Here is a 21,180-nt window from a genome sequence, read left to right as displayed (position 1 = left end):
AGCATTTAGTTTCTTTTTAACTTGGGGCTATTGTAAGTAAAATCATGACAAACATCTTGCTATATAAAGTTTTTTATTTTAAGTAAAAAAATTTTTTTTAATGAGATGAAGTCTTGCTATGTTTTCTATGAACTTGCGCCTTAGCCTCCCAAGTAGCTTGGGCTACGGTCGTGTATCACTATATCCAACTAGTTTTTCTGTTTTAAGTATCTCTGTGAAATAGATTTACATCTATTTTAATACAACATAGTGTGAACTTACTTTAAAGCTTGCACTAATGTACACTTCTAAGAAGTATGTGAGAGTCCAATTTCACTATACCCTTTGCCAATATTTATTGTATTCTCTATTGCTGCCTAACAAGTTACTTTAAAAAAATAGTTTTTTTAGGGGCATATTGGAGATTGGACTCAGGCACTTGACCACTGAGCCACATCCCCAGCCCTATTTTGTATTTTATTTAGACATAGGGTTTCAGAGTTGCGTAGCACTTCACCGTTGCTGAGGCTGGTTTGAACTTGTGATCCTCCTGCTTCAGCCTCCCCAGCTACTGGGATTACAGGCATGTGCCACCATGCCGGGCAAAATATAGTTCTTAAAACAATAAACATTTACTGTGTCACAGCTTCTTAGGGGTTAAGAATTGAGCTTTGCTGCTTCTGGTTTGGAATCTCTTTTGAGATTGCAGGCAGGGTGTCAGCCAGGAATCCAGAGACTTGACTGGACCATTTCCATAAGGCTACTTCATTTTCTTTAGGAATGGCAGTTGGCTTCTCCTGGATTGAGAGATTAACAAGAGAACAAGGAGGAGGCTGCAGTGGTTTCATGGAACAGTCTCAGGAGCCTCACACATGTCATTATGTGTTCGTCTATTATAAGGAACATGACATCAAGTCTCAGGACTGGTTATATAATTTACCAGAACCAATACAAATAAAAGGGCATGGCATTTTGTTCTCTAGTTGTTACACATTTCAAAATAATAACAGCAGAACATTAAACCAAGCACAGAGCTCTCTTGAATTTGGGAACCAAGCACAGGGCTCTTTTGAGTTTGGGATCTTTTATGACTACATTGGTTGCACACCCATGATGCCAACCTTACTCATACTTAAGGGGTCAGGAAGGTATTTTGAAGAATTTGTGTATGTATTAAAACTATTATAGGTATCTTCATTTTTTCCATTTATTTGATTATTCTGATGGAAAATTTTTTTTAAATGTTTAATAATTTTTTCTTTGTGAATTATCCATGATGTACAGGTTATCTATTGGAAAGAACATTTTTCTTTAGTGTTTTTTTTTAGAGCTTTCTATATAGAAATCATTAGTCTTTTATTTTGTATAAGTTTTATTTTAAATGAGAAAAGAAAATAGTGATCATTAAAATCACTTTAATTTAAAACTTGATAATCTTTTGGAAAAAGCTGATGTAGCTGCACACAGTGTGGTGCATGCCTGTAATTCTAATGGCTCGAGAGGCTGAATGAAACAGGAGGATCACAAGTTGAGGGCCAGTCTAGGCAACTGAGGAGGCCCTAAACAACTTAATGAGAGCCTGTCTCAAATAAAAACCCAAAGAACTGGAGATGTAGCCTAGTGGCACCCCTGGGTTAAATCTCTAGTACAGGAGGGGAGTGGGGGGAGGTTCTCTCCATAAATAGTAGCATATTAAACTGTTGCCATCTGAGTTGTTTCTTTAACACAATGTATATTTGAGATAATTCTTAATCTAAAACTATAGCCCTTTTAAAGAATGCACTATTTCTTTGTCTTTATAGACACTTAATTTTCAGTCTTTTGATACTACAAATAATGGTGGCAGTGAATATTATTGTACATTCATCTCTACCTATTTGTGGGAACATATCTGTACAGTTAATTTCTAGATTTGGATTTAGTGGGCCAAAGGACAAATTTTCAAACTTTAATAGAGACTAAAATTGTAAGAAGTTGTGTTAATTTACCATCAGTGCGGGTACCTAGGCTAACATGGTATTACCATACCTAAGGGAAAATGTTGTGTTAGTAGTCATTCATTTTCCTTTTCAAAATAATGTTGGAACTGTTAGAAAATGTTTCAAACTTATCTGTAGTTTTATGAATCATTTGTTAATGTCTTTGGATTGTTGAGGTTTTTTTTTTTTTGTGAGAGTATGTTTAGGGAACAGGGTAATAGTGTTTTTTATTATTTTAATGAGCCCTTTGTCAGATAAATTGAAAATTTTTTTTTCTGTTTGTCATTTATTTTCAACTTCTTCCTGGGCAGAATTTAAAAATTTTAAGGTCATTGTGTGTATTCTTTTATCATTCATGGAAATTGATTAACATGTTATTAGAAACAAGCATCTAATTTTCAAATAACTAGAAAATGACATTTGGTTTTCTTGTCTCTAGCACTTGTGTAAGAGCTGTTGTTATATATGGTGGAACCCAGTTGGGGCATTCAATTCGACAAATTGTACAAGGCTGTAATATACTATGTGCTACTCCTGGAAGACTGATGGATATCATAGGTAAAGAAAAGGTAGGCGAGGTCTGGGGTTGTGGCTCAGTGGTAGAGCACTTGTTGTAGTGTAAGCACTGGGTTCAATTCTTAGCGTGTGCACACACACACACACACACACATATAAATAAATAAAATATAGGTCAATTAATAACTAAAAAAGAAAAGGTAGGTCTTAGAAGGATAACAAAGTTGTGAAACTTCTAGCATTTTTTAGGGAAAAGGAAAGTAAATGGAAGATATATTTACTATAGCACTGTTTATATGTTAAGCTCCACTAGATTCTTTGAATGTAATCTCATATAGTTCTCAAAATAATCTTAACAGGGTATTTTTCAATTTATGCTTGGGTAAACAAACTCAGTAAAATTAGATAATTTATTTTAGATTCCTCAGCTGTAATAAGTGATAGGGTTAGAATATGGGTCTGATTCCAGAATCCATATCTTATGAACCTTAGTGGGAGAAAAATGTAAGAAACAGTTTTATCTAGTTTAATATATAGTTTAATGAGATAGTTTTTCTCTTGGGAAAAAACCCTTTGTGGCCTCAATCATTTTGTTTCCTGTTGAAGGATGTGTGCATATTAACCAGGATTATTTCTAAAATTTAAGAAGTTTTAGGGCTATATACTCACTTAGAAATTCATATACCAAATTATTGCCTCTCAATCAACACTTTAAATTCACTTTAATGAACCTTAATTTTTTTTAAGTTCTACTCAAAAGGGGTTACTTAAAACTTATCTTTCTGCATAAAAGCATCTTTCGTTGGATACATAAAGGTATCCAGAGAAAATCCACTTTAGATCCTCATTGTCTTCATAGTAGTACTTGTATTTTTCCAGATATATTCTATTTATACCAATAAATGTTGTTCTTGTTATGCAAAGATAAGAGAAGTTTCCAACTTGTTCCTGAGTGATTAGAGAAGGGAGAATTTATTAAGAATTTTAAAGAGATTAGAAAAAGATTGGCAGTTAGAAGATATTTATATATGTTGTGTTAGACTTTTATTACATTAAGGAGTCTTTATTGGATAACTCCGTCTACATCTGTGCTGTCCAGTACAAGTAATCATTAAGCCACATTTGACTATTTGCATTTTTAAATGATTAAAATTCAGTCTTGCAGTCACAATAGTCATGTTTCAATTGCTTAATAGCTATATATAGCTAGTGGCTAACATGTTAATACAGATAATAGAACTTTCAAGTAATTGTAGAAAGTCCTCTTATTGATAGAGATGTTTTGGTTTAATATAAACTACTATGAATTTTCTGTTCTTACCCTTGAAAATATCCTTAAAGATTGGCCTCAAACAAGTCAAGTATTTAGTTTTGGATGAAGCTGATCGCATGTTGGATATGGGTTTTGGACCAGAAATGAAGAAGTTAATTTCTTGCCCAGGAATGCCATCAAAGGAACAACGTCAAACCCTTTTATTTAGTGCAACTTTTCCAGAAGAAATTCAAAGGTAAGTTTTTTTTTTCTGAGTCTTCCATTATTTTACAGATTCTTTAAAGAATTTGTATATACACAGATATCCTATGGAAATAGAAGCAATGTGAATACCATTTTTAGAGATTTTTCTTTAAGATTTTACACAGGTAGTTTAAAAAGTAAATGTATTCCTAGAAAGTTTCCTACATTTTTTTCATTGTTACTTACCTTTATTCCTGATTCTGCTTTAGAATCATATTCTATTGAATGTATGGGGTGTGTGTGTGTGAGAGTGTGTGTGTGTGATGTTGTTGCTGCTGCTACTGCATAGCACCTAGATAGGATTTAATGAGTTCTTAGTAAATGAAGTTATTCTTATTGTACTTTATTTTCAGATCTAAATGGAATTGGGCCTTTGGACATTTCAGACATGAGTTATTGATAGTGTTTGAGAATTATGCTATATACCATGTGGTCTGATGACATCAGAGATTAGGGTGACACATTCCTGCTAGGATGGCAACTCTTCTTACCAGCAATGAGTTCATCCCTTGCTTGGCACAGGGAACCTGAAGTATCCATGCAAAAGCAGGAGGACCCTTGCTGTTTTCTCTAGGAACTATTTTCTTTGGGAACCAAGAGCTGTATTCCTGCAGAACCTTGATTAGAAAGAAGGATGGGAAAAAAAAGAAAGGATGGAAAGCACAGATTTCTTGCGTGGATCATTGTGGGAATGATGATAGATCTTGCTTGCATAACTTGGTTTCTAGACTCAAGCCACATGAAGATCTTTGGTTCAGGGGTTACTGTGTCCTGTTAGATGAGGCCCTCTTTTTTTAAAAAAAAATTCTTTCAAGATCACCAGTGAGCTGTCCTTTTAGATAATTTCAATGTTTTCTCAGCCTGGCAGCTTCTAGGTGGTGCAGTATATAATATGACCTGTGGATCCTAATGTTATAGGCCTGCTTCTTCTTTCCTGTAAAGTTGGCCATCTGATCTGAGAGAAAGTTATGTGGGATCCCATGCTAGTGTAACAAACACTTCACAAGCCTTTGGATAACCATGCTTAACTATTTGTTTTACTTATTACATGCTAAAAAAAATCTGCATGTAAAATTAGAAAGCTTAAAAAATCTAAATCATAAAGCTCTGGGTCAGTTGGCAAGATTTTGTTTCTTAGTGGCACATAAATAATTTCTTTATGATGGAATTGTATCTTACATCTGAAATAGGGTATCTGATTCCTACCATCAGCTTATAATATTAAGTAGATTGTTGTCTACTTAATTACCAGGTAATATTCCTGCTGCTGCTTTTTAAATTTCCTGTAAAAATAGGAAAGTATTAGGATATTGGCTATACCCACAATGACTAATGTGTATTACTTGTTGATATTTTATGAGCCATATTTGATTATTATCCCTGATAAACAAAATAAGATTCCTTGACTTTGAGTTTTCTATATTCTTTATTTTCTGAGTCTTCCATTACTTTACTATCTTTTCTTAAATGTTATTGGTTCCCCATTATTCTGCCTTAGATCTTTTTCTCATTTGAATATTCTCTGAACCCTTGTAGTATCCATTCTCTTGGCTTCTACTTCTAACTGTGACTCTCAAGAGCTATTCCCAATATCCATGATCTCTATTCTGAGCTCCAGACTTTAAGATTTAATTCTTTGAAAGTGATTTTTCTCTCACTTGAATTGCTAGTTAACTTGTGTTGATGTTCAAAGTTGAACCTATTTTTTTCTTTAACTCCATCTTTCCAGTTTTCTTTATTGGGATTGATGGCATCTTGATCCTTTGAAGCCCTAATCCTTTAAATTGTGGTAATTTCCTTCTCACCTTCTTTTAACTCTGTCCTTCAAAATATTTACTTGATAGTTCTCTAAAATTGTTCAAGTCTATTAGTTTCCTTTTTATTTCCCACCTTAATTTAGGTCTTTCTCAGTTCCACATTCTTGCTTACTGCTTCATTAGGTCAAGCTTCAAAGACTTTTAAATGAGTCTTCTAAATAGTGATTGCTTCTTTCATTTCCTGCCAGTACATCTTGTGAAAAACACTTTGTATACATTTCTTGAAATTAATTAAGTGTTCAGTAAATGTTAACTATTCTAATGTTGAATTATAATGATTTTTAATATATTTATTCTACTTGATGCAAGCACCTCAGAGACAAACATCATTATATTCATCTGTGTGTTCCTAGTATTTTCTACTATGTATACCTGCTGTAGGGCACTCAGTAAATGTTTTAGTAAATGAAAGAATTATGGACAAAGAATTTCAAATGGTTTTTAAGGTTTTGTGCCTGTATGAGAGTGGTGCTTGACTCTTAAAGAAGTTTTGATTTTGTGGTAAGAGAGCAGGTAAGAAGAAAGAAGAGGCAATGGTTTATTAAGATTCCGGATATGCTGAGTTTGAGCTATATTCATGGCATTCTAGGAGACATCTAGAAAGTAAGGAACTTCTATATAGGAGAGAAGAGAACTGAAGATAAACTTGGGCTTTCCCATTTATTTCTAAAAAAACTCAAGTTTTCTAATTGGCAGTGCCTCTATACCAGTCATATGTATGGATGATTCAAAACAGACCTCAGTTTTCTGTTAATAATGAATTACTGTGTGTCAGGATATTGATCCTCTCAATCTTTGGAGCAGGCTCACACAGTCTAGTCCTGCCCAGCCCCTATGCCTCTTACCTCATCATATTTTTTTTTCCTGCTCAACTGTGCAATACAAATTTTATCATTTTTTCTCTCTCTCTCTCTGTGTGTGTGTGTGTGTGTGTGTGTGTGTGTGTAGTAACATAAGAAGCACTGATCTGTGATCTGGTTTGCTCATACTCATTTATTTGAAGCAGAGTAGTCTAACAGGTAATATTATCAGAAAACAATTCCTAGCAATGATGTACATAAGAAATAACAAGGGAAGACTATCTTGGTCTTTTTTAATTTTCAATTTTTAATTATAAAATTTCTGCTTGTTAAAGTATGTTTTAGATCTCACTTTTAATTTTTCTGTACACATTTTATGTAGTTTTATATGGACGACTTCCAAATCCATTGGAAGTTATTGTATCCATAATTTGATACAAACTTATTTGCTAGTAATTATATATTTTTGCAAAATCTTAACATTGTGTCCTGATCTTTGAAAATAGTACTTGGATGACATAAAAAGCCACCTTATCACTGTTATCATCTGCTGTTTAGTAAATATGGAAGTAACACTTTCAGGACTTCAGCAAATATGAGCATGAATGGAGGAGTATAAGTAAGCTAAGGAATAATCTTTTGTCTTTCAAGGTTGGCTGGGGAGTTTTTAAAGTCGAATTATTTGTTTGTTGCTGTTGGACAAGTGGGTGGAGCATGTAGAGATGTTCAGCAGACCATTCTCCAAGTTGGCCAGTACTCAAAAAGAGAAAAACTTGTCGAAATTCTACGAAACATAGGTATCTTATGTTGATATTTTTTGTTATGATATTGATTTTTAAAAAATGACTAATTTTTAAAAATCATTATAATGTTTGGCATAACTTCTAGTAAGTGTATTTCCTCTTCCTCTAAAACTCTTTTGTAAAAGATTTTATGATTCAGAATTAGAAGTAAATCAGGCTGGAAGATGGCTCAGTGGTAGAGTACTAGAGCTCTGCCTAGCATGTGCAAGGCCTTAAGTTTATTGTGCAATACTGCAAAAAATCATTAATGAAAATGATTAGACATAATTTTTATGACCAGAATAGATTCAGTTAACTGTAGGGTTCAGACATTTGTTTTCTCAAAATTCCATGTGTAAGCCTAATCTACATTCCTAGTTGAGAACATTGGCCTAGAAGATGATAAATTCAAATTAGGAAAGAAGTTTGTAGATAAATAAATATTTTGAATAATAAGTGAAATTATGAATGTCATTACTGTATTGTTGTATCAGGACTCTTAGCAAATAATTCTATGAAGTTTTCCTATATTAAGAGTTTTGATGAGTGATTTCTTCTGAAGGTTAAAAACATTAAGGACAGTGAGGGAATTTACAAATTTCTAGGGAATTCCTGTGAAGTATATACTTTTGAAATAAACATTTTACTTATACTCTTTAATTTAGAGAAGCTTTGTGTCTCTTCTGATTTGACAACTCTTATCACACAACTCATACAATAGTAATGTATCAGATGTATAATTATTTCAAGCACTCCTTCTTTTATAAGGTGAAATAATAAGTCTTTTGCATGGGCTTTCAGAAATTTTAAAGGTAGATTTCTTTTTTATAAATTTACATTCTGCTCTTAAAAAAGAGTTTTCAGAGAAGAGTTGAACATTCAATTAGTGTAGGATCCATGGGTGTTTGAGCAACAATTTTTGGCTACCAGTTTAATTGAAATGACAATAAGGCATTTAGAAATATACATAGAAGTTAACAACATGGTTGTAAAGAACCCCAACTATTTCATAAGTAGGGGTCTTTTCCTCTCTTTAATCAAAATTCATAATAAAGTCAACAATCTCTACTGTCTAGGCTGATTACAAGGAAAGTAAAGAATAACCTTTCATATTATAAGGTGATAAACAATAAAGAAGTAATTCCATCCAAATTGAATGAATTTTGCTAAATTTTTATCATTTCATAGCTCTTTTTAGACTCAAGTATTATAAATCAAAACAAAGAAAATTAAGTTTCCAAATTTTGTCTTTTATTGTACTTTTTAGTATTCTAGAATGTAACACTTTAGAACAAAGCAAGTCTTCCCTAGGTTTCCTAAGATCCTTTAAAGGGGTCTGCAAGGTAAAAATAATTTTCATAGTTATACTAAAAATTATTTAACATTCAGTGTGTTCAAATAAATATTTAAACTTTTCCTTGGATTTTATTTTTAATATGGTAAATACCAAGCATTGTAACTCATATAATAAAAACTCTTTGGGATTCTCAAGAGTGTTTTATGAGTTAAACATTAAACATGGAGACATAGACCAAAATGTTTGATAGTTACCACTTTTGGACACAATACCTTTATTTTATTTATTTATTTGTATATGGTGCTAAGGATCGAACCCAGGGCTTCACGTGTGCTAGGCAAGCGCTCTACCGCTGAACCCATAACCCCAGTCTTAGGAAAAACACTCCCCCCCCCAAAAAAGCACACATAGTTTATATTTTTCTGTCACTATTATTTCTAGTACAGCTCTGACCACTTATATTTTTAACCAAAATATTATCTATTTTACCCTGGGGACAGGGTGCAATATTGAGAGATATCAGATGTCATATGTAAGCATGTCTCTTATTTTAAGTTACCTCAAAATTTTGAAAATCATCTTCAAAATGATGTTTTTCAAAATGTAAATACTGTTGAATATTGAATGCAAATTTACATGTTTAGGCTTCTTTTTTGGGGGTGGATGATACTGGAAATTAAACCCAATGGTGTTCTACCTCAGCCTTTTTTAAAATTTTGAGACAAGGTCTCTAAGTTTCTCAGGTTGACCTCAAACTTGTGATCCTTTTGTGTTAGCTTCCTGAGTAGCTGGTATTAGAGGCACCACGTACCCAACTTACATGTTTATATTTCTAAACATTATGAAGGAGTAATTTTAGTTTGACTGGTAGACCTGTATATGAAAGGAAAATCAAATTCAAATAGACTAAGATGTTTGTTTGATACCTAATATGGTTTAACAGGAGGAAAAAAATAGTATTTTTTAAAACCCAAGTTATTAAAATAGTCTTATTTATTAAAGGGTTATGTCAACGTGGATTCTTTAATGATTTTTGATTTAGGACTAGGGATATGGCTTGGTGGTAGAGCACTTGTCTATCATGCTTAATGCTGTGGGTTCAATTCCAAGCACTGCCCCCCTCCAAAAAAGTGTGTATATGTGTGTGTGTGTGTGTGTGTGTGTGTATGTGTATGTATGTATGTATGTATATATGTATAGGTATGTATAGTGTTTAAATATCTAATATTTTCCATAATAAGTTTTTTTCAAAAGTTTAATACAATTAGTATATTACAAGTTCAGTTTCTTTATTTTCTGGGAATATAATATTCTTTATTTTCTGGTAACATTTTTTTTATTTCATTCATATCTATAAACCAATCAAAATGGAGCTTCTTTGAGACTTTATAATTTAATACTTAAGTTATTAATACTATTATAGGATATTGAGATGATTTCAAAGTGATATAAAGCCCTATTGAATTACAAATACATAAAATACTTATAGCTTTAGTTTTACTACTTGAGTCATATGTCAAGAATTAACATAGAAATACAAAAAATTATAATCTAGCTTGCCAAAGTGAGAATAATTTTTAGATTTTTTAATTGCTATACCTCACAATAGACAACTAAAGAAGTAGACTTACAAAATGGGTCTTCTGTATTTTTCACCTCACAGAAAATAGTTAGAGATCACCAGATGGTCTCATAAAACTATGTAATCATTGCTGCCACTAATGGAAAATAGTTTATTGTCTAAACTAGAACAAATATAAAATTAGTAGAGAGGAAAAAACTAGAGAAATGGAGTCATCAGAGTTTTATTTATTTTATTTATTGCCATTTGAGATTGACAGTGGGAAGCAAGAAAGGCAATACCAGGTATTTAGGGTGCACACCAGTGCTATATGTACCTTGCTTTGTCATGTGAATCAGTTTGGCACTAAGCATCTTGTGGGATGACCTCCAAAACTATTGAAAGATAATTTTTGATAAAACATAAAAATGTTAAACAAATATAAAATAACTGTGTCTCAAAGATTTAACTTACTACTGTGGGAACAAGTTGCCTTTTTCATTTGTCTGCTTGGTTGTTTAATAGGTATCTGAGTATTAGCCTCCAAACCTTTTTTTTTTTTTTTTAAATAACTTGCACTCTTATCACATCACTTAAATGTTAGTTCCATTCTTCCAGTTGTTCAGGCACAAATTCTTGGAAACATCCTTGATTTTTCTCTTTTTTTTATTTTTTAAATTATTTTTTATTCTAATTTGTTATGTGACAGCAGAATACATTACAATTCATATTACATGTGTAGAGCACAAATTTTCATATCTCCAGTTGTGTACAAAGTAGAGTCATACCATTTGTGTCTTCATACACGTACTTAGGATAATGATGTGCATCTCATTCCACTATCTTTAATACCCCTGAGTCCCCCCTTCCACTCCCACCTCTTTGCCCTATCTAGAGTTTGTCTAATCCTCCCATGCTCCTTACACCCCAACCCCATTATGAATCAACATCCTTATCTTGATTTATTTCTTTAATTACACATCTAATCTGTTATCAAAATCCTGTTGGTTCTACTGTCAAAATATATCTAGAACCTATTAACTTCTCAGTTAAAAGTGTTAACTTCTACTCAAAACCCAGCGGCTTCCTTTCTCAGAGTAAAAATATTCTTTCATTGGCCTTCAAGGCCCTTGTATGATGGCCTCCATTACCTCTCTTGAGTTTATCTCCTAGTTTCCTTTGGGCACCCTAAGCCACGTTTTGTCCATTAGTATTCCTTACATATACTAGGCATACTTCTGTCTCATTGCCTTTGTACTTTAACTATTCCCTTTGCCTTTAATGGGCAGGCCATATGAGGGTCTCTTTTGTTTTGTTTTGAGCCTGATAACACTATTTCAGAGCCTTTTATACCTGCTCTCCCCTCTACCATGTAATGCTCTTTCCTCAGGTATTTGCATAGTTCACCAATCTTTATGTCTTTACTCGGATATCACCTAATTACTCTATCTGAAGTAATCTCTGCATCTTGATTCTGGTGATTCTTTTCAAGATTTAATATGTTTTGCCTCCCCCTAGTAAGAGCAGGAGTTTTATTTCTGTATTACTAACACTTAGAATAGTGATAGGCATCTAATTGGCACTAACTGTTGAATAAATGAGTGAATGCAGTGAGCTGATGGGGTAAATGAGAGGGAGAGGGTATGAGCAACAATAAATTCTTCCTTCCATTAAAGGTAAAAATTATCTTCTCAACATATAGGGATATTGACTGTGTGGAAAATCTGCCCCATACTTGAATTTCTATCAGTTAAATACTTTAAGCTAACAAGTAAATATTTATTAATGAGTTAAGATCTTGGGAAAGGCTGTCATTTAACTTTTTAAATATATGAGATAATTTGGGAAAATGGACAGAGGCAAATTTGAAACTACTAGAAGTTGGCAGGAAGTTATTAGTCCCTAAATCTGGCCTGGGAAGAGAAAAGGCAAGGTAATTTTTTAAATCCCTAAACTGGGAGAACTTGTCTTTTTGACATTCATCCATTCAAGGAACATTTGACTCCTCTCAAGTACCAGACCTGGATCTGGGTGCTGGTACTTTGGGTTGATGAAACAAAAGTTTCCTGTTCAAATATGCGCCTTTTTTTCTTGTTTTTAATTTTGTAGTTTGAATGTTAATGATTTTGTTATTTTTGTAGGTGATGAAAGAACTATGGTTTTTGTTGAAACCAAGAAGAAAGCAGATTTTATTGCAACTTTTCTTTGTCAAGAAAAAATATCAACTACAAGTATTCATGGGTGAGTAATATGATTTCCTAGGAGAAGATGCACTTCTGTTTGAGCAAATTGGTATATATGCAGGTATGGGTCATACAACAATAGTTTGGTCTATGACAGACTGCACGTGTGACAGTGGTTCCTTAAGATTATATTGCCTTATGGTATTGTCGTCATCTTAGTTTGTGTAAGTGCGCTTTATGATGTTTGTATAACGCCAAAATAGCCTAATGACACATTCTTGGAATATGTCCCCATTGTCAAGTGATGCAAGACTCAAACTATCACGACGTAATAGGAATTAATAGGTTTGGAATTCAGAATTGTCTTAAGATATACACTGTTATCCCCCATTTATTTCCCCTCGGTGCACAGCAAAGTGTGGTATACCCAAGAGGGCTAAATTATTATTCTTCATCTCCATTCTTAGTTTTCTTAGGAACTAACTGGTGGGAATGAGCAGGTAAAAGGTATGCCTTAGGTTCCTCATCATGAGGAGTGAGAACTTCTCAAGAGATTTCATTTAAAGATCTCTTGGTCTTATGTCTACATTTTTCCTTTGCTAAATCTTTCTGGTTTCAGGTTTTCTTTTGTTTTAATTGGAGTGCTTAAAAATGTCATATCATGGGCTGGGGATAGAATTCACTGAGTGGTAAGCACTTGGTGAGCATGTGGGAGGCCTAGTACCATCAATCCCTAGTACCATCAAAAAAAAAAAAAAGTCATATCACCACAACCTTATTGATGTTTTACTAATAGATCTAAAGTATTAATCACTGAATATGTACAATTCCGAAATTATAGTTTAAATTTTTAGTTTATTGAGCAAGCATTCTAACCAAGTAGGTGTATAATTTTTAGCAGAACTAGAAAGCATAGAGATTATTACTAGGTATGATTTGACTTTTGTCATACTTGAGCTTGTATTCTGGCCCTGTGTATTAGCTGTTACCCCCATCTGCAAATGGAATAATTATTCCAATTCAAGGTATTATTGTGAGGAGAAAATAAAATTGGTGGATTGAAAGGAATTAGTATAATACCTTCCTATGTAGGAAGAATACATTAAATGCTGACATTTTAATTAGTTTTAAAAAATTATATGTTGAATTTTATTTTCTTAAAAGCTGTACTAATACAAGCTTCCTTTTCTTTCAAGTGATCGAGAACAGAGAGAGAGAGAGCAAGCTCTTGGAGATTTTCGCTGTGGAAAGTGCCCTGTTCTTGTTGCTACTTCAGTAGCTGCCAGAGGGCTTGATATTGAAAATGTTCAACATGTTATCAATTTTGATCTTCCTTCTACCATTGATGAATATGTTCATCGAATTGGGCGCACTGGGCGTTGTGGGAATACTGGCAGAGCTATTTCTTTTTTTGATCCTGAATCAGATAATCATTTAGCACAGCCTCTAGTGAAAGTACTGTCAGATGTAAGTTTTAAAATTATAAAACTCAATGGAAAATGTTCTTATTTTATTTTTGAGATATTTTTATGCATATGTACAAAAAATAGACTTCACCAATCTTTGAGACTTTATGTTGCATATAATATTTTTTTTTAAAGGCTCAACAGGATGTACCTGCATGGTTGGAAGAAATTGCCTTTAGTACATATGTTCCTGGCTTCAGTGGTAGTACAAGAGGAAATGTATTTGCATCAGTTGATACTAGAAAGGTTAGTTAAAGGGAATAATTCAGAAATTGGCTTATAGTTGCTCTTTGAAAATATGCTTGCTCTATTATTAAGTGAATATAATCAGTAATTGATCTAAACCATTATTTTCATGCCTAAGTGGCAGCAACTTTGTTTCTTTAAAAGTTTATGTACATATATATTTTGGGTTTTAAAGGTGAAGAATTAACTTTCTCAGTTAAAATTCTAATTTCCTCTATTCCTTAGTTTGCTGACATTTTAAATTGTAATTTGGGATTTCCTGAACTTTCTACAGAATTCTTTAATCAGAATTTTGAGTACATTATTAAGAAAAAATGTTGAAGCCATGAGGCTGCATGCCTTTCTGATAGGTCAGTTTTTATGCAACATACCTGTATACAAAAAATATGAACATACAAATTGAATATTTGTTGATTTGCTAAAGTGTAACACAGGAAGTTTTTCCACTTGCCAAAACCTAGAGACTTAAAAAATTGTCTTGTTGAATTATTCTGTGCAGTTCAAACTTCTGTAACAGTTAAATATAGACCTTTTTGTCCAATAAGAGTGAATGGGGCTGGGGTTGTGGCTCAGTGGTAGAGCACTTGCCTAGCATGGGTTTGATTCTCAGCACTACATATAAATAAATAAAACAACATTGATTGGCAACTAAAAACTAATATTTAAAAAATAAGAGTGAATGAATTCTTTAATTTGGGGCAGATAAGCTGGAAATCTTGAGTCCCTGCCCTCAGTCTGGGTAATATAACTTTAAAACTGTCATAACTTAATATTTCTTTCCTTTTTTTAAAGAATTACCAGGCCAAGAGCACTCTGAATGCAGCAGGGTTTTCATCTTCTTCACAAGCTCCCAATCCAGTAGATGATGAGTCATGGGATTAAAACTAAAAAACATGCTTCAATTCTGTGGTATGGTTTTGATGCACAGAAGAAAATAGTTTTGATTTTTAAATTTTTAACAGAAGTGTGAAACTGACATTTTTGTATTTCCTATCCTTCTGTTCTCATTCCCACCCTTAAAAAAATCCTTATTGACTAGTTGTGTGAAATGCTTAAAGTTACAGCGTTGCAGTTACTGATACAAATGGTGTTAACTGGAAATATTAAAGCATTCTAAATGTCTTGCTTATTTCTAATATATTCTTTGGGGTTTAGACATGTTTTATGTCTAAGTGCTAAGTCTTACTATAGTGTTTATTGCTCCTTCAAGACAAGCAATAGAATATGATGCACTTCTGTTTAAAAAAAAATTATTGAGTCTCATTTCTGCTTGAGCCTTTAAAGCAATAGCATGTCACTATAATGTGATAACATGATTTTCATGAAACAAAAAGTGGAAGACTGAAGCCTTTCAGGGTGATTTTGATTTTAGATCAGCTGTGTGATGCAAATGGTTAGTTTGCAATGTGAACTCTATACTCAGTGGCATAACAAATGTTTGTTTTTATAATATACAGACTTTCCTTGGAGAAACCATTTTCCCTTAAGTTTTCCAATAGCACTTTAAATTTTTCTCTGTTACATGCCACAGTTCTCAACTTTTATATTTTGAAATTTTGTTTTATTGCATCTGTGAAACCAGTGCAGTTAACAAAAAAACCTTACAAGAGTTGGGCATGGTAGTGCACATCTGTAATCCCAGCTACTGAAGGAGGCTGAGGCAGGAGAATCACGAGTTCGAGCCATTCTAGGCAACATAGTGAGACCCCTCAAAAAAAAAAAAAAAAGCTTATACAAATTAATGTATAAAATGCATTAATATACAAATGTAATAAGTCTTGGAACTCAAACCCAGTTAACAAAAACAATACTGTTTACTTTTGTCACAATTTTTGATTCATTTTTATAATTAGTGAAAGAACCCTCTTTTTCATTCACCATTATATATTTTGAACTTTATATGCCTAGAGTATAAGTTCTTAATAAGTTAAATGAATGAACCCTAAACATTAAGATATAAAACAAGTGAGGTGTAAATATTGAGACAAAATGATCAGATTTAAGTGTTATTGATCTAAACACAATCCAAAGTGACATTCCCAATGTATATCTTGTTATAGGAATTTAGTTATTAATAAGGCATCACATATGGAAAAGAAAGTGTATTCAGGCAGATAGTGTAGAATAACTGGTTAGATGTCTACCCTGTGCCATATTAAAAATTTCATGTGAACTACAAGAAATTCAGACTACAAAATAGAGTTAAAAACCTTTGTATCGGGAAAAAGGTTCAAGTTAAGCTCTGTGGACTGAAATCACAAAGATAACAATTAACAGATTTGATTAAAAGGGATTAATTGCCTATAGAGAAAGAGTGAAAAGTAAACAACATTACTATGATCACAGTTGGTTATTAATGTGTAATTCTTTATATGTGGACATTTAGGAATACTGATAGATGAATGCACAAAGGACAGACAACTCAAAGGGAATTTCAGTGAACAAAAATCTGGGAAATATTTCACTCTGTAATCTCACTTCTGGGAAAGACTTAAATAAATAAACATGTTTGCATTGTTATTTGAAACATTTACTGTGTCTTAATTTTCTAATTTATATTGTATACAAAGAACATTTACAGACCATTCTTCCATTATTATTGTTTCATTTAGTCAAACAGCTTCTTGGTCATAGCCATCCTGCTTGCTTTTTTAGAAGTTTTTGATTTTGCTTGATTTGTCAAATTACCATAAGTAGCATTGCTGAATCAGACATAAAATTGGAAGGAAGATCATATATAATCCTATCATTATTACATACCAACTGTTAATGTTCCTATGTTCAGTTACTTATTTCTAGGGATAATTTTGAATGCTTTCTTTAAAAATTATCAAAGTAACATCTATGATTAGAAAATAAAATGTGATAAAAGTTTATAATAAAAAGCAATATTTGGATTGGGGTTGTAGCTTAGTGGTAGAGTTCTTGCTTAGCATGTGTGGGGCATTGGGTTTGAACCTCAGCACCAAATAAAAATGAATAAATGGTATTGTGTCCATCTACAACTAAAAAAAAATAAAGAGGGCAAAACCATCAAGAAAAAAGTATTATTCTGCCTCTTCTTTTCCAAATTGCTCTCCCACAATCATCCATTCCTGGTTTCTTCTTGTCCTAAGTACATTTTTTTTTCCATCTGTCCTGTTTAGACATCTGTTAATGTTTGATAAGTGAAAATTTAAACTCACCTCACTTCAGAAGTATATTTTGACACTCTTTTCCTTCCCAGCTTTTCTTTTTATACCACATCTGTAACTCTATATTTACATTTTTTATAGCCATAGTCTCTCTTATATCTACAAGTTGATTATAAAATTGAAACTTAGTAGCCAGTTTTTACATTGTATCTATGTACCTATTGCTCACTGGATTTTACAATTAATAGTCTTAATTTTTTCTTTTTTTCTTTATTGATTTTACAATCTCTGTGTCTATAGGGAGAATGATTATAAGGGTCAGGGTCAAATCTTTAAATTTGGACCATACTCTAAGCAATAATTTGTTTACTTTATAATTTTTTCCCCATCGGAAACATGCCTTTCCAATATTTTTGCCTTTCTAGGCTCAAAGTTAATTTTCCTTGAAAGATCACAATAAATATTTTTCTTCAATTTTGTAATCATGAATAGGCCTTTGTGCTTAAATAGTTTTTCCTAATTTTTCTCTTTTTTGGAACTTTTTTTGGATTTCAGAACTTCTGAACTAATCCTATAATATCTTTTAAGTATTTTTTCTTTGTTTATTCTTAGGTTCTGCTAGAATTTTTGCTCTTTTCATATTTTTAGCAATTTTGAATATCGGAGCTGTCCCACCCAAAATGTTAAGTAATTAGTGAATATTCTGCTTCATTAGTACTTCTTTAATTCTTGGAATCTAGCTTAAGAAATCATTGTTTTAATTGAGCATGGATGTTTTTGCTATTTGGCATCTGACATCTTAAGCCTTCATAATTTATGTAAGTTATACACACAGGGCTAGCTTTACTCAAATTCAGTACAAATCAAAGAATTTCTTGGTCATAGTCATCCGGATTGCTTTTTTAAAGTTTTTGATTTTGCTTGATTTGTCAAATTTTTGTGCCTTTCTCCTCGTCCCTTAGTATCCTTTTATATATTTGAAATTTCAGGCATAGGTTCAGGTGTGGCTGATAAGGGTTATTTTTTCTTCCTCAAACCCTTTGCAGCCACAAAAGGCCTAAAGTACCTACCGCACCTCAGATGAGGAATACCAAGCATATATGAGGGTTTGGGAGTAGTGTTCATGTAGCAGGGCACCTAGTGGGGTTCTGATTTCACTCAGAGTGGGTAAAACTACAGACTCTACTGCACCAGACTTGGTTGGGGTCTTGGTGCAAAGAGCAAGAGGTTCTCCTGATTTTATATGAATCAGCATGGATAACATTTCTATACAGCAGAGCAGTATTAGTTTAACCCTTTTGCATTTTCCATAACTTCATATTTATGCTATTTGTATAGGTACCTCTAAATTGGTCCCCTTATTTGTTCGAAGTCAGCTTTTCATTTTTTGTGACCCTGATTGTTTTGTGGTGTTGGGGATTTAATTGTGCTTGCTAAAAAAGAACTCTTAGTGTTGAGCTACACCCTAAGCCCTTGATGATTTTTTGCCCCTCCCCAGGTTTGTTTTAATTTTTGGTGGCTTAATATTGTACTTTCATCATTCATTTATTCTCAGTTTTTGTGTGTGCAGCCCTTGACTGTACAGAATTATTCCCATGTTTCTAATAATAACAGAAATAATTTTAAAGGCCACCAGAAGAAAAAAGCTTACTGAAAGCTTTCTCTCTTATTTTGAAACTTGCAACAAACCCTAAAATGTAGGTTTTTCTTTTTTTTTTTTTTGGCCATATAATTTTGATAGATAGGAAAATTGCTCTCCTGAAGCAGATCATTCTTACTAGTTAGTGCGGGTATAAGAATGGAACTTAGGTTGCTTAACTGCTTTTTAAATGTATTGAAAACAGGGTACCTATTTACAATTTTGAAGCATCTTCGGAAGTCCTTATTAAAACTTCAACTTGCCTGAGGCTGTTAGTACTTTCTCTCGGGCTTTAGATTCATTCATCCTGCTCTGAGCCATGCCCTGTGCACCTCTTTTGTGAATATTAGTCCAGAACGCACTTGAGTCGTTTCCCATGGCCATACCCTGAAGGTCCAGCCAGGGAAGAGGCGAGCCTAAGCGGACTAGAAGCTGCGTTCCACTAGGTCCACCGCAGAGTTGTCGGTTTTGCGAAGCTGCTTCCGCCCGCGTTCCCAGCTCAAGGAGGCGGCGCCCAGGGGCGGCCCGGACCGGGTGGTCCTTCCACTCCCTGGGATGGCGGCAGGCGCCTTCACCAGGCAGAGTGGAGGTTGGCCCAGCGGGTTCTAGGGGACTGAGTCCAGCATCCCGGAAGGGGCCTGTGCAGCTGGGAACTCGGGCTGGCTTTATCCAGGTGAGTGGCGCTGTGGGGTGAGGCGCAGCTGAGTTTCGCTGGGCTCTCATTTTAGAATTGCAGTTCCTACTCTTTTTGGATCAAGTAAATTATAGTCCCACGTTTGACATAAAACGATTTGTCAACCTCTCTGAAACTCATTAACAGAGATACCAAAGATTTTGGGGACTGTAGATTGAACCCTTCTCAGGAGATGGTGTCCCGACTGATTTCAAGTTGGATAGAGAGTGATAACCTCAGAGTGTAGGAACATTAACACTGGCTGCTGGAAATTGAAATAAGCAAAGGAGGTTTGTTCTTGGGTTTGGGAGCTGGCGACTCAGGTAAATTCCTTAGACCTTTACCTGAATGTTTAGTAGAGCATCTGTATTTACTTTGTGGAATCCTTTGAAAGGTTTTTGTCTCCATCAGTGTTTTCTGGATTTGGAGTCTCCTATTTTTGTGAGATTCTTTTTCGCTATTCATCAACAACAACAACAAAAACTTCATAAGACATGAATTTATCCCAAAGGCTTGGATATATTTATTTTGACTTGATTTTTCTTTTTGATTTCCATGTTGGAGAAATAAAAATCCTCAACAGAAATGAAAACACTTTAATTCAAGAACTTTTATGTGTTGGAGGACAGGGGTGCTGTATAATAAGGTGAACATGATGCTTCATAATAAGGGAACTGGTCAGAGTAGACTTAAAACATGTGATGCCAGCATGTCAGTGATCAGCTTTAGGCCTTGGTTTGCTTATGTGTAAAAGGAAGACAAATGAATGTTTCCCTGAATCTCCCATCTGATGAAGTCACACAATCCATGCTGTTGTATAAAACATTTTTAAAGAAGCAGACCTATGTAAGAATGCAGGATATCATAGCTGACTGCTGGTAAAATTGTGTTTTGATGCTCAGATTTTATTCTGGTATTGCATTAGGTACTTTAACAATGTTTAATAGAAGTTAATTCTTAAGAAACAAGTCAGTGGTCACAATTCTGGTATAGTGTTTGAATCTGTATTACAAATACAGTTTGCCCTTGGGGTATCGCACAGCATGATTGATGCTTCTTAATTGACCATTTTGGCATCTTACTATATACTCATCAAGTGTTTCATCAGTCCAGTTCCACAACTGTAGATTTATTCATGACAACCCATGAATCAACTGAGGATACTCCCCAATGTGTTCTTGCCAGTTAAATGTTGCAATGCAAGTTCTGATAGTTTCATCCTTAGATGTTTGTTCTTCAGCTGAGGTGTTTTATTGGGTTAGTAGTTATCTGAGAAAATTTGATTCCAATAATTTATTTCAAATCTATTAATGGAATTGCTCTTGCTGTGTCGCAAAGTAAATACTATCCTTTGGAGTAGAATTTATAGTATATCTGTGCCCAAATAAATAGTTTGCCATAATGAGGATTCTATGAAGAAAATATATTGAGAGAAAGATGCTAATTCTAAAGGTAAGAAGAAACAGACTTCTTATATTTTTTCTTATTGATATATATAATTCATTAGGAATAAACCTTATTCTTTATGAAATGATTCAAATTGACTAAAGTTCAACTCTATTACTAATTGTGTGATCTTGAGGAGGTTAACT

General features: G+C 33.5%; 1 protein-coding gene across 3 annotated transcripts in view; it reads left to right on the top strand.

Annotated features, from left to right (window-relative positions):
* The window catches only part of Ddx4 (DEAD-box helicase 4), a 52,845-nt gene extending 36,174 nt beyond the window's left edge, over positions 1-16,671 (top strand). For all 3 annotated transcript variants that reach the window (XM_040273142.2, XM_078016392.1, XM_040273141.2), the window contains 7 exons: positions 2,398-2,527; positions 3,816-3,982; positions 7,259-7,404; positions 12,389-12,488; positions 13,627-13,897; positions 14,032-14,142; positions 14,935-16,671. In XM_040273142.2, coding sequence (XP_040129076.1) covers positions 2,398-2,527; positions 3,816-3,982; positions 7,259-7,404; positions 12,389-12,488; positions 13,627-13,897; positions 14,032-14,142; positions 14,935-15,024 — 1,015 coding nt within the window. In that variant the 3' untranslated portion in view covers positions 15,025-16,671. The remainder of the gene's footprint in view (positions 1-2,397; positions 2,528-3,815; positions 3,983-7,258; positions 7,405-12,388; positions 12,489-13,626; positions 13,898-14,031; positions 14,143-14,934) is intronic.
* The last annotated feature ends 4,509 nt before the right edge of the window (positions 16,672-21,180 follow it).

This window comes from Ictidomys tridecemlineatus, chromosome 1 (genome assembly GCF_052094955.1).
Source record: "Ictidomys tridecemlineatus isolate mIctTri1 chromosome 1, mIctTri1.hap1, whole genome shotgun sequence".
NCBI lineage: Eukaryota > Metazoa > Chordata > Mammalia > Rodentia > Sciuridae > Ictidomys > Ictidomys tridecemlineatus.
This window is presented reverse-complemented; position numbering and strand designations above follow the sequence as displayed.